Genomic DNA, 18,576 nt, shown 5'->3' with positions numbered 1-18,576 from the left:
ACCCTTCGGTTCATAAAATAAAAATTAGACTCTGATTAATTTAGAGTTTGACCGAAAGGTAAATAAAGTGTTACGAAAAATTATTTGTCATAAATTGAATTCAAATAATATATGAACAATTTAATTTTAACTTAAACATATTAATCACTTGTGTCTAAATGAGTTAGTTGATTATTCAAATTAATGTTAGATATACTCTTATTTTCTCATTTTTTACATCTTATTTTGAAGAGTTGCATGCACGTAAAGTGTAATAAATGATTACTAGCTCGTATGAAATTATAACAGCTGACATTAACATTAGTATTACTTGATGTCATTCATGATCACAATTACTATAGAACCTAAAACCCTATTTAGCAGTTGACCAACCTCTGCTTTGCACTATCTTTTTGTAATTTCCACCTTTATGGTCGTATATGGACCAACCCAATTACCTTTTCTTTTCTTGTACGTTGATACTAACAACCTACTAATTGCCTTGGAGTTTTGCGGATTTCACCTCACAAAATTTACTCTCTACAGATCAAAATCTATGGAGCTAAGACAGACGAACACACCATTCAAATTAAAAGTGAGTTATATGTAGTCATGTGCGTGAATTTTTCAATCTCAACAAAGATGAATTACCTTTAACCAGATTGAATAAATAAATTAAATTGAAATACCTGCTTCTCAATACCAAAATAAATTTAAGTGAGTGTTAAAAATACAATTTAGTTTTCCTCAATGTTTATAAGGTCCATACCCATATATATGCGATACATAGCCTAAGATAGAAAGCTAAGAAAAATATGAACCAAAAAATGAGAAATATTATTTATACAGCTAACTGTCATAATCACAACATAACATACTTGTTGAGTCTTCTTTCTTTTTTTCACTTTTGGTTTTTAACTCAAAGGAGAAATATATAATTTTGTCTAAAACATTTTACATCATTTTCTCATACACTCACCTTACCCTTTGAAAAAGAGTATGTCTTAACTTTCTTTTCTCAGTCTTTACGTTAGGTAATTGGACACTTTACAAGAAGTGTAAATAGAACGCAAAATTTTCATTCTGTATAGAATCATGATTTCAGATATATACTATGAATGAAAATACAACATAATTTATGCTATCATTTTGACTTTAGATACACACAATAATTGCTCAAGAGCTCACTCTTTTCGCTCCTCAAGTAGTAAATATATGTATGCATCATGAGTAAGCTTGTAGAAGCATATATCACCTGTGCTCCCACTATATCTATATATACACCACGACGAATCAATTTATATTAAAAACAACTTTTTTAAAATCATATTTTATTATTATCATTTATTTTCTTAGAATATAACGGTTATAATAAGTTATTAATGTTTTTCCTTAAATTCTAAGAATATGAATGATAAAAATGGAGTGTAATTTTAAAATAATTACTGTTAGGGATAAATTGATCCCCTCCCTCTCTCTCTTTATATATATATATATATATATATATATATATATATATATATATATATATATATATATATATATATATATATATATCCCTGATTCATAGTAGTTTCCCAAGCAAAAAAGGGGCTCTGAAATCTGTCTACCCAAATTACAAAGCCTGCATAACATTTTATCAGCCTCAAAGCACCAACTCCTATGCATATATTATTGACTCGCACCTCTTATTAACTATCCTCATTTTCAGAGCTCAGACATCAAGGTCACACACCACATCCAATTAAAAAAAAAAAAAAAAAAACAGGCAAAAACAACCATGGAATGAAAAAGGGTGCCAAAAGGGGTTAAAAAAGGAAGCTGATCTTTGTGTTGCCTTTCTTTCTCTTTCAGGCTTTGTTTGGTTGATTAATTACCCCTTTTGAATCAGATCCAAAATAGAAGCTCGTTTGGCTTTTGTTCTCTATTCCCTTTTGAGAATAATGTTACTGTTTATCATCCATCATTCATGATCTGTGCTTTGAGACCATCATGAGGGTGATGAGTTTGGCTTGTTTCTTTGTCCTATTGTTGGTTCTATTGCTGTTACAATTGCAAAGCTTCTCTACTGCTGCTACTACTAATGAGTCAGCAAAATTTCAAAACTTTGAAAGTGGGTCCATGCCAAAGCCTAGCTCTTTTCAAGAAGCCAAACAAGGTTTTAGACAGAATTCAGGTGAAGGTGGTAGTGAAGCAGTTCTTGGTGAAGAGAAAAGGAAAATCTACACAGGTCCTAATCCCTTGCATAACAGATGAGATGACATTAATTTGTTTCGAGCTTTTGGACATTTCTTTCTTTGTTTCAATCTCTCTTAATTTACATATTTTTCTTCATTTACCCCTTTTTTCTTTTTGAGTTTTTCATTTCCTCACATATGTTTTTAGAATATGTTGTTGATTTTTGATAGACCAGGTTCTTCTGGTGCTGTACATAAGAATGTAGCCTTTAGTTACAAGTAACAACTCAATATTATAGAAAACAATTTTGACCTGTGAACAATTCGGGTATGTTATTATTATTAACGAGGAAGATGTGATAGAACTGAAGAAGACCATGTATCATTTTGTCCTTGTTGCAGTGACCGATTAAAATCTATGGTCAAAATTTCTTAGTTTTTTTAATTATTTTTTCCGTGTATTTATATATGGAATTTTGTTTTCTGCAAAATGTTGCACTGTTCTGAGGGTGCTAAAGTTTGCAATTTTGCATGCTAAGGTTATTTATTCAGGGAAGCTTTAAACTCGGAAGTGATGTGATTTGCTAACGGTTCAGAAATTAGAATCGATTAACCTTATTTTACTATCACCTTGTAGTGCATGAATCTTGATGCTGGAAACTAGAATACAGTCTTGTACATTGGACCATGGTGAAAGAAAAGAATAAGATAAAATGTTACTTTAGGTGTTTTTTATTTTATTTAGTACTTTAATTTTTTTAAAATATTTTGGTCCTTTATACTTTTGAAAATTTTTACTTTGGTTATTTTCCTGAAATGTTAAATATGCTAACAAGAAAATATAATATGTCTATTAATGCTGATTAGAATAATGATGTGACATGTTAATTAAAACGACATCATTTTATATGATTTTATTTTGATCTTTTATATTTTTAAAATGATTTTATTTTGATATTTTAAATTTTTGAAAAAAATTTATTTTGATTTATCAAATTTGTCAAATTGTATATATTGATCCTAATTATTAATGTGAGGATTTAATAAATGTATTTGAAGATGTTTTTATCTGGTAATTGTCACAAAAGTTATCTTAGATACATGTAGAATAACTTAAGAAAACACCTTTCTTAACAAATGTTGTGGAAGACTATCAAAGTTATGTATCTTATTTGGGAATATAGTCTCTTATTTAGGATAAAGAAGAGATGAAAAATTAAATAGCCATCAACATAATATTAGTTTATTAAATTTATTTTTGTGTTAAATATTATAATATATTTTTATTTTCATTTTTTTAGCGTTACTAATTGACTTATTGTACAAGAATATACATGACTAATATGTTTAACTTCAAAATGATTTTGGCATGCACATCTACACATAAATCAATTAGTAATACTTAAAAAAATTATAAGCAATAAATACATTATATTATATTATAAGTACCCATGAAACAATTTTGATATATTATATTATAAGTATATATGTGCATTTCTTTAGATTATTTTTATTTACATTTTATTAATGTTAACATACATAGTGTACTGAGTATTGACTACTCAGTTGGGAGTTGGATAAACATTAATCGTGTTTGATAGTGTCAAGAGGGGAGAAGAGGCAACCTAGAGCGACGAAATACGACGATTTTGGGAAACATGATCCGTTTGGAAGCAAAGAAGAACGAAGAAATATTTAAAAAAATTCGTGGGCCCTACTGATAAGGTTTTCTTTTTGGATTAAACCACCACAATTCGACCCCGAGATAACACTACAAGATTGGGTCTATTGATTCGTCACTGGGATGAGCGGATTAGTGGAGAAAAAAAAAGCACTCCTTCACTGCTCCTCTTCGATCCCCTCATCTGGTGCTTTTTTTGGGTTCGTGGTGGTACTCTTCACCCTTGAAACAATATACTTGATATAAACTCTTATGTTAAATTTTTTTATCCTTATGCTTTTATAAGTTATGGTTCAGTGGTAAATGTTATTTCCATAAAGGTAACAAATTAATTTGTTTACTTTGTTATTTATTATTTCCAACACAACTCTCCAATTGAGCTTCAATTGCTGTACTCCAAGAAATCAAGCGTTAGTCTTTTTTCCCCGCATCCACAATAACGTGACAGAGAGCGAGGTGTAACATACAAGAGAAACTTTATCATGTGCAAATCCATAATTAGGGAGAGGAAGGAGATATTGACACATAATATTTGTAATCGTTGTTTTGGGTGACAAACAACGCACGAGAGAAGCACGATGGAGCAGACTCTGCGTAAGACAACAAGCAAAAAACACGAATGGAATTTTAGATTATTTGTATTTTAAAAAAATGAAAGTTAAGTTCCAATTGTTGCCCTTTCACTGACGCTGGTTTAAAATAACAATTAACAGTTATTTGTCTAATAAAAAAGGTGCAGGTTGCTATAATACTCCTTCTTAAAAGTGAGTAGAAGTATTATAACAAATCATATATATAATTTTTTCCTTTTGAATCAACGATTTTACTATTTAAACTCCCCTTATTACTAAATGCACCTCTTTTCCCCCATTTTATGTTTTTAATCCCCAAGAGATGAAATGAACTGGAATCTTTCCCCCATTATTATTAAACCCCCTTATTTGATGAAGATTCCTGTTCATTTTATCTTATGCGCTAAATGTGTTGGCCAACTTATCCATGAACCAAACTTATTTAGCTTTCGGGTTACATAAATTGAGCTAAAAAGAGTAATATTTAAACGGGCCACCATATACAAAACTCGCAGGGAAATGCTAGGTGCACCAGCAATATTGCTGGTGCACCCAGCAATTTTAATGAATGGGTCATTTTGCCCTTTAATTAAAAATTTTAAAAAGCGCCTCCTCCTCCCAGAAGAAGCACTTGCTGTTGCTTCTTTTGGTTCTTCTGGTTCTTACTTCCTCTTCTCCGTCAGCGACACCGCGAGCCAAGCTTCTTCTTCTTCTCCGTGAACGAGCCTTCGAGGTTAGTCTCCCTAACTCCCCATTACTTTTAATATCCAGCATTGTTGTAGCAGTGGAACCTTAGGATAGTAACCTTAGGGTAGAAGACGAGGGTAGAAGACGCCGGAAAAAATGGGGAAAGGGAGCTTACGACGGCGGCTTCCGGAAGATCCATTAAGGGTTCTTTCGGAACTTCCAGAAGAAGTTGTTCCGGAAAAATTCCGGAAGAAGTGTTCTTCCGAAAGAAACCAAAGGTCTTCCGGAAGAACCCTTCTTCCGGAACACCTCTTCCATAAAGTTTCCGGAAGAAGTAGTTCTTCCGGAAGAATTCCGGAAGAAGGGTTCTTCCGGATGACCTTTGAGATTTTCGGAAGTTTGTTTTTTATTTTTAAAAAATATTTTTTTGTTTTTTTTTTATAAAAATGATTGATTATTATATTTTTATGATTTTTTTTTTGAGATTTTATAAAAAAATGAGGTTTGGCTTTTTGATGACAAATAAAGATTTTTATTTTATAATTTAAATTGTGTATTTTTACTAAATATTAATTTTTAAATTATTTGTTTTTTTGTTTATAAATGAAGTTGTGTCTATTTTTGTTTATTGTTTTTTTTAAATTAGTGTATTTTATTTATAAATAAAGTTGGTTATTTGTATAAATTAAGTTGTGTATGTTTTGAAATTTTTGTTAATTGGTTTTGTTTATTTTTTATTTGATTTTAGTTGAGTATTTTACTAATTATGTAATTTTAAATTAGTTATGTTTCTCGTTTATAAATGAAGTTGTTTATTTTTATAAATTAAGTTGTGTGTGTTTTAATTTTTTTTTAAATACTATTTTCGTTATAAATGATATAAATTAAGTTGTGTATGTTCTGAAAATTTTTTCTCCCATATTTGTTTTAATTTTATATATAATTTTAGTTGTGTATGTTGACTAATTAATTATTTGTACATTAGTTGTGTTTTTTTATAAATGAAGTTGTTTATTTTTTTTAAAATTAAGTTGCGGATAGTTAATTATTTTTACATTAGTTGTGTTTTTTTTTTTATAAATGAAGTTGTTTATTTTTTTTTAAATTATCTTGTGTGTGATTTCAAATAATGTTATTTAAATTAGTCTTATTTTTTTCATAAATAAACTTGTTTTATTTTTATAAAGAAAGTTGTGGATGTTTTGACCGAAAAAAATACATGTTCCATATGATTTGCAGATCATGGCTAGAACACGAGGTTTAGGTCGTGCTATAGGTAGAATTATAGGCAGAGATAGACAGGATGACCATGATGATGTTCCCGAGAGGCGTAGGCCTACTGCATTAGCCCGTAGGCAACAGGTTCATCAGATGACTCAGGATATTCCTGACATGACTGAGGATGTCCCTGATATGGCTGAGGATGCACCTGAGATGACTGCGGACGTACAGGGTCATGATGGTGCTGAGGGGTCACATGCTGATGGATTCCCAGGTGGGCCACGTGACCCATCAGTGTTGACATCATTTGCAGACCATGTTGCACACGCCGTTTGGAGTTGACAGGTATTTTAATTTGTTAATTATTTATCATTGTTGATTTATTTGTCATTAATTTTTTTTAATAATTGTATAATTTGTACTTCAGATCAGGAACGTCCTGATTTGAAGTTGGTGCCACATGGGAGGAAGGTGACATTGATTGGGAGGCCAGTGCTTGAGATTGAAGGACTGGTTGGTGCCACAGGGTTAAGTCCACTAATCGATTGTTCAGTTTTTACTGGCGATCCTGGACTTATATCCGCATTTGTGGAGAGGTGGCACAGTGAGACCAGCACCTTCCACCTTTCGGTAGGAGAGTTGACGATCACATTGGATGATGTGTCGTCACTCCTTCATTTGCCTATCACTGGCGCGTTGCACAACTTTCATGCTCTTTCTACGGATGAGGCGATATTTTTGCTGACCGAGTTGCTTGAGGTGTCTGCCGAGGAGGCTAAAGCCGAGACAACACTGACACGTGGGGCATACGTACGACTGAGATGGGTTCGAGACATTTATGAGATGAGATGTCAGGCCCGGCGGTGGATTGTAGCAGCTCGTGCTTATCTGCTGCACCTGGTCGGTTGCACTCTTTTGTCTAATAAGAGTGCAACATACGTTCATGTGGTGCACCTAGACGCTTTTCGCGACCTGGGTCAGAGTGGTGGTTATGCTTGGGGAGTTGCCACGCTGGTTCATATGTATGACCAGTTAGATGAGGCTTCTAGGACCACCACACGACAGATTGCAGGGTACCTGACTCTATTAAAGGTAAATTTTGTGTTTTTTAATATGTTACGTTCAATTATGATTTAAACATGTTTTTATGTTATGTTAACCTCATTTTTTTTGTAGTGCTGGATCTATAAGCACTTTCCTAGTGTGCACCAGTGTGTGACAGATGATACATACCAGGAGACCAGGCATGGCAGCGGAACCCGACCCCGTGAGAACCGAATCTGTACCTGCCCCGACTTTGACGGATAAAACCGCGCGACCGGGTCCGGGGTCGGGTTCGGTCGCTTTTCCCCGATAACCCCTACGCAGGGGCGGGGGGCCGGGTATGGGATTACAGATATCCGCCCGCCCCCGCCCCGACCCCGACCCGCCTCAATGTTATAATTTGAAAAACCTAATTTTTAAAGGCTAACTCTTATTTTGCGCCGCTACTGCTACACCTCTCAGTCCTCACTCCTCACATTGCTAAACCTTAATCTTATTTTGCGCCGCTACAGCTACTGCAGCTCTCAGCCTCTCAGTCAAGGAGAAGTGGAGAACGTGAGGCCGCTCAAGAGAGGACACAATGAAGGTTCCTTCTTCTCATTCATTCATTCATAAATTTATTTTAATCTCAGCTTATTAGATCCGAAATGCTTCTAGATTTAAGTTTATCATCTCTATGCAGAAAGTGTGATTTATGCGGTAGATCCCGATGCATAGAATCTACATCTAAGAGAAATAGTTTTAGTTAAAAAGCTTCTGATGTGCTTTTTCCTTGTTTGGATTTTTACTTGACCTGCTTCCTTTCATTGATTAATAATCAAGCTGAAATTTTTGATATTTGAGAACTGAAATAAATAATCTTAGATTTATTACAATAATGGATTTATTACAATAATGAATTTACTGTATCGGTATGGTTTTTGCGCCTTGGTTGAATTGAATTGCATGCCACAGTTGCAAGTGTTTTATGTGATGCATTCCATTGCGATGCTTGTGCTTATTCTGGTTCGAGCTATTTTATATTGTTTGAATTGAAGTAACATTTTCTTGTTGTAGCTTAAGATGAATATATCCCATGCGGACAATTTCTCTTGTTTTGGGTAGTTCTGTGAAGAGATAGTATTTATTTGTTATGTGTATATTAGTTGGTACTTGGTAGATTAGAGAGGGACTTGATACATACTTAGAAGATCTCACTAGTTTTGAAATATTATTTACAAGCTAAATCTTTTTCAATTCCTTCATTGAAGATTGCTTTGACTTGTTTGCAAATTGCAATCTTTCTGTATATCTATAGGACAAGTAGAAAGTGGGATAGGTTATAGTTGATTATTTGGAGGGAAATCCTTGGCCCTTCTAGTGTGATAAATTTAACTGTGCACAGTCCATTAAGCATAGTCTTTGTGCTTCTCTAATAAAATGAGTAAAGTTTCCACTATTACGATTTGATTAAATTTGTAGCTTTGATTTTCTTGTTTCCTTTGCTTTTTCCTTTGATATGATAGATTTATTCTGCTTACACGGTCCTTGATGTAATAAATATTCAAAACTAAAAATGTTTGTAAATGTGGGGTATATTTCTCTTTTTGGTAGAGGAATTCTTATTAGTAGCTAATAGTGTATGCACTAGTTATCGTAAAGTGGGGGGAAGTAATTAGACATATCAACATCATCATGGTCCCCCAAAATTAGTGGGAAATTTAGTTTGAGATAACCTGAACAGGTTTGAACATCTGTAGAACTAGAAGACACACTACTACGGTGTCCTTGGTATATAGAGAATTACAGAGGGGGCTGCAACACAGGACAACAAACAAATCATATTCACTTGCCATATATGTAATCCTAATGATCCTAACACAAATGCTTGATTAATTAATGTAGTTGAGTTAGAGTGAGGTTAGATATATAGCACCAAATTAATATATTGGATTAAGCAAACTTTATTAGGTCCATCGATTCTTGTTTTAAAACACTATCCAATTTCCTTACCTGAAGACATTTTATGAATGAAGAAGGTTAGATGAAAAGTTCAGTTGGCACTTTTTTGATACATAAAGTTCGGTTGGCTCTACTAGCTACTTTTACAAACAATTTTTGAAGTAAAAGCCTACCAATAATTAGGTAAGTATCGACATGATTAATAAGGGATTAAATTGGTCTCACAATAATCAGGATATTTAGCCAAGTTCATTCATTGATAATCATAATCCAATGAATAACTTTTTATAATTATTAATTACCTTACAGTGTTCCTAAAAAAATACCTTACAATCAATATTTATTATCATGTTTTAACATAAAAAACTATAGTAGATTTTCCTTTTTATCATATGCAAATTTTATTAACATTTTTATATATATATTTTATACGTGAAGTGTTCAAGTTAATCAAACAAAAATATAAGTTTTATTGAAAAACAATATCTGTTTAAAACAAAAATTATTTAATATATCTTTAATTAATTAAAAATATTTAAAAGAATGAATTTACTGGTCTTTAATTTATGCATCAAATACATAAGATATAAACAACATTAAATGAGATTCTCTCCTTACATGTTCATTTAAATCTCCAATAAATTAAACATATATTTCCCTTGTGGTATTTCATGAATTCAACTCTACTCTATTTTAAGCCCCCTCTGTAATTTTTTAGATTGAATTGTTATCGACTGTATCGAATGAATGATGAGCATAAATGATGAATTTAAAAGGTGGGGGAGGCTAAGATGGAATCCTATGGTTTTGTATAAAGTTCATTAATTTCTAGAATCTAATGCCATTATGTGATTGATTTCTTGTTGTTGCTTCTCTTTTTTAGTATGATAAGACACCATTTTTGTTTATCCTTACTACTGGTTGACCTTCAATACATGATGATATCATGAATTTATTGTATGATGATATCCTTGAAAATAGAATTTTTGTAATTCTCTGTGTTTTCATTCCACCAGTGATTTAAGTGTTAAAATTAATGTATGGTTTTGGAGTAATGAAACATTAGGCACAGACAAAACAAAGAGCTACTCTTTAATTTGTGCAGTTGTATATATGGTTTTGGAGTAATGAAACATTAAGCTTGACCTCTTGGTTGTCGCGCTCATTTTATTCTACATGAACCAAGCTGGTTGCAATTTTCAATCCTTTTGTAGTTTTATCCTTAATCGGGCAATGAGAGCTACTCTTTAATTTGTGTAGTTGTATATATATATATATACTGTGCTAAAGGTTCATGATGCTGTTATTTTTAACATGAAACACTTAATTTTTCTAGCATTTGTTTTACAAGTACTTTGAAGGAACTTAATAGGAAGGAAACAGAAATAGAATAATAGAGAAGGTTTATTGATATTTTATAACCTCTCTGATTCTTTAATAAATTCTAATTTTTGCCCCAGTTTTACCTGCTGTATTTTTTTTCTTTCCAGGAAAGTAATGGAAGATATTAGTTTTTCACCAGAAGGAATTTACCCTATTTCTTCACCAATTAATGAGTCTCCTTCTCCTTCACCTTCACCAATTGATCAAACTCGTTCACCTATTCAAGTTGATCTTGCACCTTCTCCTTCACCTGTTAATGTTGATCATACTCCTTCACCTTATGAAGATGAAGTTAATAATGTGGAGGCACAAGGAGGAATATGTAGGCTGAAAAGTAAGATTTGGCAGCATTTCAAAAAAATTAAAGTCAATGGTTTGGACAAGGCTGAATGCAAGTATTGTAAGAAACTTCTTGGTGGAAAATCAAAAAATGGAACCAAGCATTTGTGGCAGCATAATGAGATTTGTGTTCAATACAAGATTTTTATGAGAGGGATGAAAGGCCAAACATTTCTTACCCCTAAGGTCGTGCAAGGAAAACAAGAGTTGGGTGCGGGAACTTATGATGCAGAACGTGCAAGGGAAGAGTTGGCAAAAGAAATTATTATGCATGAGTATCCACTATCAATTGTTGATCACCTTGGCTTTAGGAGATACTCTGCTGCCCTCCAACCTGTGTTTCAGGTTCGCTAGCAAAATCCCTTTTTTTCAAGTATGCAAATAATATATTATAGATACATTTATTGATTTATAACTATTAATAAATGTAATTATTTCCTTTGATTTATTGATGAATGCATTTTTTATTTTTAAATTATCCTTTGATATATACAACTGGTATATTATAAAATAAAATATAGTGATATTTTTTAGGTTCCTACTAGAAACACAATTAAGAAGGAGATAATGAAAATCTATGAGAATGAACGAGCAACAACTTTGAAGTTGTTGGATAGTCTTGATGGAAGAGTGGCCATTACATCAGACATGTGGACTTCAACAAGTTAGAAGAGGGGGTATATGGCTATTACAACTCATTACGTTGATGGTTGTTGGAACTTACAAAGTCAAATTTTGAGGTAATTAATAAAATGATTTGAACTTTTTATATTATTAGGCCTTTTATTTTATAAAATGATTGAATATGATTATATTATATCTCTTTTTTTTGGTTTTTATATTATATCTCTATTTTTATGTTAGGTTCATCTATGTTCCTACTCCTCATACAAGTGATAGACTTTGCAATGTATTGACTGACTGTTTGATGGATTGGAATATTGACACAAAACTGTCCACTATCACCCTAGATAATTGTACCACAAATGATGCTATGATTGATAAAATTAAGGATAAATTGCACTTAGGTAGTTTGCTTAGGGATGGATCTTTACTTCACATGCGTTGTTGTGCTCACATCCTTAATTTGATAGTAAAAGATGGGTTGGAAGTGGTGAAAGAAGGTGTAGAAAATATTCGGGATAGTGTAGCATATTGGACAACAACACCCAAGAGGAAGGAAAAATTTGAGGAAACGGCTAAACAATTGAGAATCCCTTACACTAAAAATTTGGCATTAGACTGTCCAACTAGATGGAACTCAACTTATAAAATGCTTGAAATTGCCATAGGATATGAGGATGTATTTTGTCGATTAAAGCAACGAGAGTCTCAATATACTTGTTTGCCAAGTATTTTACAGTGGCAATTTGCAAAGGATATTTGTGGGAGATTGAAGTTGTTCAATACTATCACTGAATTATTTTCTTCTACTAAACATCCAACTGCTAATTTGTATTTTCCAAATATATGTGAGATTAAGTTGGCAATCAAACAATGGATTACCTCTCCTAACCTAATGATTCAACAAATGGCAAAAAATATGATGATCAAATTTGATAAATATTGGGGTGTGATTCATAATGTGATGGGAGTTGCCACTGTTTTAGATCCTAGGTACAAGATGGAGTTGCTTGAGTATTATTATGAAAAATTGTATGAGCATGACTCTTTTACTCAAGTGAGGGGCATTCAACAATTGTGTTATGACTTAGTTTTTGATTACCAAATGAAAATGAACAAAGGCTCTTTTGGTAATAATGTTGGTGATGTTACTGGTAGTGAAGTTGTTGGTGATGCATTATCTAAGTATGATAGATTTATAATAAGAAAAAAAAGGGCTAGAAGTTCTTATGTTAAATCAGAGTTAGACTACTATTTAGAAGAAGATGTTTTACCAAGAGCTGTTGACTTTGATATTTTGATGTGGTGGAAGTTTAATGGTGTCAAGTATCCAACACTTCAAGCAATTGCTAAGGATATATTAGCTATTCCAGTATCTACCGTAGCTTCAGAATCTGCATTTAGCACTGGTGGTCAAGTATTAAGCCCACATCGTAGTAGACTTCAATGGACTACTTTAGAGGCTTTAATGTGCGCTAGAAGTTTGTTGTGGAGTGCTGAAAATACGGGTAAAGTTTTATTCATATATGTTGTTAAATTGATATTTGTGTTTATTCAAGAACTAATACTAGTAATGTATTTTTATAGGTTCTACAAGCTATAAAGTTGTTGCTGAATGTGCTAATGTAATGAATGAAATGGTTTCAGATGATGAAGGTAAATAATGTTCTAAATTTCATTTTTTGTTATTATATAATATAAGCTTTTGTTCTAATTTTTTATTTCTTTTATGCAGGTGAAATGATGGGTGCTGCTAGTGTCACTAATTTGGAGGAATGATTAACATTTATTTGTTGAACAATTTAAGTTGTTTCTTTTTTTTATTATGTAATTTGAAAGAATGAAACATGTTTAAGTTGGTAAACAAAATGAAACATGTTGAAGGACAACCAACATAGTATATTAATATCTCCTTTTTTGCTAAATAGAATCATATGTTACTTATTGTTGGGACAACATATATTTAGATGGTAATGTTTTTTTTTGTGGGAAAATAAATATGCATGTCTTAATTCCTCATGCAATACCCAAATTTTATGATTTTAATTGAATAGATTGATTTGTTTTAGTAATTTTTTAAATTATGATAATGATCCTATATTTTGAATTTGGCTTTGTTATTGTTTTTTTGTTATGAAACTATTTTTTATCCTTTTTTCATTTTTTTTCAATAAGTTTCAATATTTTTTCTCTTTTTAAAAAATTTTTAATCAATTCTAGCGGGGGCGGGGCGAGGAAACCCGACCTCCAACGGGGACGGGGGTGGGTATGGATTTTTTAACCCTGGCGGGGGTCGGGGGCGGGGTCGGGGATTAGTCAAAAAGTCGGGGGCGGGGGTGGGAAATGCAATACTCGTCCCCGTTTCAACTCGTTGCCATGCCTACAAGAGACGTCCCCACGTGCTTCCCGGTGGCTGACGTCGAAGGCGCATATGAAGGGAATCACAGGAGCATCTTACAGGGCACGTTGTGATGCTTTGACCGTCATAGATGTGTCCTGGTTGCCGTACACTGAGCATCGGGGGGTTAGGGCCTTTGAGCTGATTTCATCATTCCAGGGTCAGCTGAGATGGGGACCTATGGTGGTCACAGCTCGACCGGAGAGGGTGGTACGACAGTTTGGTTACATTCAGAGCATCCCTTTACCGCCTCTTAGTGCTCGATTGTCACATGATGATATAGATGACAGGTGGATGCATTTTGCGGAGCACGTACTACCTGTGGGTGAGCTTTGTCTAGTGCCTGGGCAGGTATATGCGGATTACATGGAGTGGTTTTTCCGCATATCTCACCCATTCATGATACCGACCCAGGCAGGTGACCAGCCCAGAGATGCACGAGCCGCAAACCCTGAGGAGTACATACAGCCGCCCAGCCCCCAGGTTCCAGTGGCATTTGACCCCCCTCCACATACAGATAAAAAAATTCAAAAAATAAACTTTTACTAATTTATAAATGTATTTTCTCTCTTGAAATAAATTGAAAAAAAAATCAAATATCATAAATTACTTTTTAAGTGCAAATAAATTCTTCTAAACGCCTATATTAAGTACACAAAACTTTGTATTAAATATTATTTAAAAATAAAATTAATTAATTTTTATTGAATTACTTTATTTAAATATATTAATGGTATTTAAATATACGTATATATTTTTTAGTGTATTTGAGTATGTATTTACAATTGTTTAAATTTCATAAAATTTCATGTTTATGATCATTAAGATAATATTATATAATTCATTGATTAATTAGCCGGACTAACAAAAGTTAATAACTCTGAAATTTATTAGAAGTGATATATGAGGTGGAATTCAAATAGGTTCAAATAGGTAGGGAAATAATAGAAGTGTTGCCTCCCTTTGCTATTTAATGAAATGAGTACCCTTCACATCGATCACATGGATTCTCCTGGAAATGCCTCTCCCTTCGACAAAAAAATGTAATTTCCTATTCCCTAGTTATAGAAAAATACTAAACAAGAAATCTGCTAACCCACATGGAATACTAGGTCTTGGGAGCCATTACTTTTTTATTTTATTTTTTGGTATTGGTGTGGCCATTTTTTATAACCCATGTTAATTGTAAAATAAGCAGGGCCAGCAGGTGAGAGCATGTGAAGTTCACATTTTTTTAAGACACTTATTTTATAGTAATGCTATGCAGTACAAAACATATACTTCATGAAAAGTATGAAATACTAATTTCAAATAATTGATTAGTTAAAGATTAAATAGGAAAAAGGAAAAAATAAAAAAGATAGATTTGAGGAAAATCTTCTATTTAAATTTTCATACTTTCACGTTTTTCTTTGGAATTGAATACGATATCCGAAAGTTGATAACACTCATATACCTTACTTAACCGACCGAATTTGAATCCTTTAATCATAATTTCCTGCTTTATTGCCTATACTTCTATGTTGCTATACTGCATGCTCATTTTTCTCATTAATTGTTACACCAACAAGCTGGATGATGAAAAATGTCTAACATCCCCTGCTTGGAAACATGGCTGTTGAAAACACTGGGATTGGTTGCCTTGGTAAATAAATCAGCAACTTGGCCTGTGGAAGAGATAGGAAGTAATCGCATAAGACCTGTCTGGGCTTGTTCTTTACATGGCAGTCAGTATCAATATCCTTCATTTGTTCATGAAAGACAAGATTTGTTATAAGGCACTTTGATTGTCACAATAGAGGACTGTATGTTTGGCGGGAACTTGCTGAAATCATAGCAAGCCATTTAAGCTGTGAAGAGGAGGATGTTTTTTTTATGATCATGGTATTGGTACAAAGTATTCTTAGTGGAAGTGGTGATTAATCTTCGTCGGAAACCTTGAGTACACATAAGGTAAATATTTTCCTTTCAATGTGATTTATTCCATGTCCAAGAGCTAACCAGTATCTGAACCCTAAATTACTTGATTAAGGGACATAAGCCGCTATCACTTGTGTCAACTATTGTTGGTCAAAGAAGAGAACATCGTAATATGCTTCTTTGATTGACTTCCAAACTAATTAAGGATATTGTCCTAAGAGGAGATATAAGATTACATGAGTGGTTAAGAAAGATGAGAAAGAGAGAAAAATTGTAGGTTCGATTCTCCTTACCAACAAAAACTAACAAACTAACAATTAGCATTTGTTGATGCTGATAAATAAAAAAGAAAGAGATATAGCCCTAAGAAAAAGCAGAATCCAATGACTGATCAACTGTATCCAAGCAATTTTCACAATCCACATCAATGTAACCACAAAATTCTATTTCTGAGTCTCATGGGAAAAACAAATTAACCGCGGCTGGCCAATTTTTCAAGTATTTGAAACCACGTAATGCTAATGATTTGTGGTGAACTTTAGTAGGATTAGCGGCTTAGCCATGTATTAGCTGAGTTATTGGGCAGCATGACTAATTGTTAGATAGATTATCTTCCAAGTAGACGATGATATATAGCTAGCTACTAGATAGATTAATCAATTTGTTATGTTTCAGAAGGGCAGAGACTTTACTAATTGCAGCATATATGGCCAAGACTGAAACAAAAGTTTTGAACCTTCTCGTGACACCATTTCCAACACTTTGAAACTTAAAAAATGGCATATTTAATTAAGAGCTTTAGCACAAACCAATAATTAAGAAATTATATTTTAGAACTGGCTTCGATGAACTTCTATATTTTTAAACATGATTTAGTGGAAATGAAATGGAAGGGGAAAATATAAGGAAGTAGAATAGTGAACTGTTGGAGTGTTTCTTCTATTTGGTAAAAGAACTGAACGAAATAACATACATTTCTCAGTTTGCTCCTGTGTTTGATGCCTTGGCCCTTACCATGGTTTCTTTTCAAAGGAAATTTGAAACACCAATTTTACGAAGAAACCTGTTTTGACATTAATTAACTTCTATTCTCTTTTGTTACTTCAAAGATAGTACACACAACAGCTCTACATTTGTATTTTGATAATCAAATATTATTTCTTTATAATATAAATTCATCAAAATTTTAATATTAATCCTTTTATATTGTCTCATTTAATTTAATGTTTTAAAAGGAAACTAATATAAATAAAAAATAAAAATTACTTTCCTAATTTTTAAGATGATAAATTAAAGGCATAAATATGCTAGTGCTTTCTTATATATATTCAAATTTTTTTTTATCCTTGATTTTTTTTTTCATTTCTATTCCAAGATATTTCAAAAATTTTGGTTTATGTCCTGATTGTTAGTCAAATCCATTAACTATTGATGTGTCTGTTAGTTTGACACGTTCGTTGCCTATGCGTTGTGCCACGTTTGATGACAACTGCCAATGTGACATGTAAGCGATGACGTGTTTAATGATATGACGGTCAATAATTATTAATAAATTAAAAAATATATATAAAAAAGAAATTTTTCTCTCTCTTCCTTTTTTCTCTTTCTCTCACTTTACCATAATCTCTTTGTCCTCAATGAACATTGAACCAGCAAATCACTAGCACCCACCTCCATGAACATGGAACACTAAAACCACTGACTCACTACCAACTCTGCCACACTTTTTAAAAGGCATTATCAGGAAACATTATTTTCCATGAATCTTATTTTTCTAAAAAAAAAATAGATATACCAAATATGGGAAACTAACATTTTAACCCAAGATTCCCAAGAAACTTAAAATTTCTCTCCTGTCAAACGTCTCTTCAAATGGTGGCTTGGAAAGGCTCTTTAGTGTCCATCATAGTACGAGTTTAGTTAATCCATTATCCAAGGCTCTCTTATTTATAGTTTCCATATATATTCTTGGCTAGTAGCTTTGTTGAAGGATTTGGGTAAATGCATACAAATTTTAGGCTTAAATATGTTTTTGGTTCCTGATATATACCCATTTTTGGCAGTTGGTCCCTAAAAATTTTTCCTTTTGAATCAGGTCCTTAATATTTTAAAAGTTTTGTTCAAGATCCCTGCCATTAGTCGAGATCCGTTAACTGCTTACGTGGTCGTTAACCAAACAAGTTGGCATGCGACGTGTGATGCCACATGTTTACGTGAAGAAGTTTTTTTTTAAATTTTTTTTTTTAAAAAAGTAATACGATGACATTTGAATTTAGGTTAAAAGAAAAAAAAAAGTTAACCTCAAACCGAAAGAATCAACCTTCTCTCCTTCCATTTCTCACTTCTAGTGGTCACTCACTCGACCATTGTGCTTCTTCTTCTTCATCATTCATCTTCTTCTTTTTCTTCTCCTCCCTCTCCTTTTCTCCCCTTCCCAATGCCCTCTCTCCACCTTCTCCTAGGCGCCACCACCGCCCCCAACTCCGTATTCCTCCTCCGCCCCCATTCTTCTCTCTTCCCCTCAAAAACCCTAACCCTTAAAAAACCCAAATCCAAACACCTCTCCATCTTCCAATGGAACCGCAAGCCTGAGCTTTTCGGCTCCACCCC

General features: G+C 33.0%; 2 protein-coding genes and 1 long non-coding RNA gene across 3 annotated transcripts; all 3 read left to right on the top strand.

Moving 5' to 3' along the window:
• The first annotated feature begins 5,252 nt into the window (after window positions 1–5,252).
• Window positions 5,253–7,625, top strand: LOC121174336 (protein MAIN-LIKE 1-like). Its single transcript, XM_041013515.1, has 4 exons — window positions 5,253–5,493; window positions 6,373–6,647; window positions 6,789–7,409; window positions 7,494–7,625. Exons 1-4 carry the CDS (start codon window positions 5,253–5,255, stop codon window positions 7,623–7,625), a joined length of 1,269 nt encoding a protein of 422 aa, XP_040869449.1.
• A 5,279-nt stretch (window positions 7,626–12,904) lies between these two features.
• LOC106797565 (uncharacterized) lies at window positions 12,905–13,507 on the top strand. Its single transcript, XR_001386840.2, has 2 exons — window positions 12,905–13,304; window positions 13,384–13,507. It is a non-coding gene; the product is annotated as an uncharacterized lncRNA (long non-coding RNA).
• Window positions 13,508–14,079: 572 nt separating this feature from the next.
• Window positions 14,080–16,686, top strand: LOC121174335 (uncharacterized). Its single transcript, XM_041013514.1, has 2 exons — window positions 14,080–14,529; window positions 16,642–16,686. The coding sequence occupies exons 1-2, from the start codon at window positions 14,080–14,082 to the stop codon at window positions 16,684–16,686; spliced, it is 495 nt and encodes a 164-aa protein (XP_040869448.1).
• Window positions 16,687–18,576: the final 1,890 nt, after the last annotated feature.

The sequence above is a fragment of the Glycine max genome, chromosome 20 (genome assembly GCF_000004515.6).
Source record: "Glycine max cultivar Williams 82 chromosome 20, Glycine_max_v4.0, whole genome shotgun sequence".
Lineage (NCBI taxonomy): Eukaryota > Viridiplantae > Streptophyta > Magnoliopsida > Fabales > Fabaceae > Glycine > Glycine max.
The sequence above is the reverse complement of the archived record's forward strand: the minus strand, read 5'-3'. Positions and strand labels throughout refer to the sequence as shown.

Excerpts from the sequence above, each read along its gene's own strand:
- LOC121174336 (XM_041013515.1), top strand. The coding sequence starts at position 5,253 with ATGGGGAAAGGGAGCTTACGACGGCGGCTTCCGGAAGATCCATTAAGG. Across the intron at positions 6,648-6,788 it reads CAGACCATGTTGCACACGCC|GTGACATTGATTGGGAGGCC; the intron begins GTTTGGAGTTGA and ends CATGGGAGGAAG. Across the intron at positions 7,410-7,493 it reads GGTACCTGACTCTATTAAAG|TGCTGGATCTATAAGCACTT; the intron begins GTAAATTTTGTG and ends TTTTTTTTGTAG.
- LOC121174335 (XM_041013514.1), top strand. The coding sequence starts at position 14,080 with ATGAAGGGAATCACAGGAGCATCTTACAGGGCACGTTGTGATGCTTTG. Across the intron at positions 14,530-16,641 it reads TACAGCCGCCCAGCCCCCAG|AAGGGCAGAGACTTTACTAA; the intron begins GTTCCAGTGGCA and ends GTTATGTTTCAG.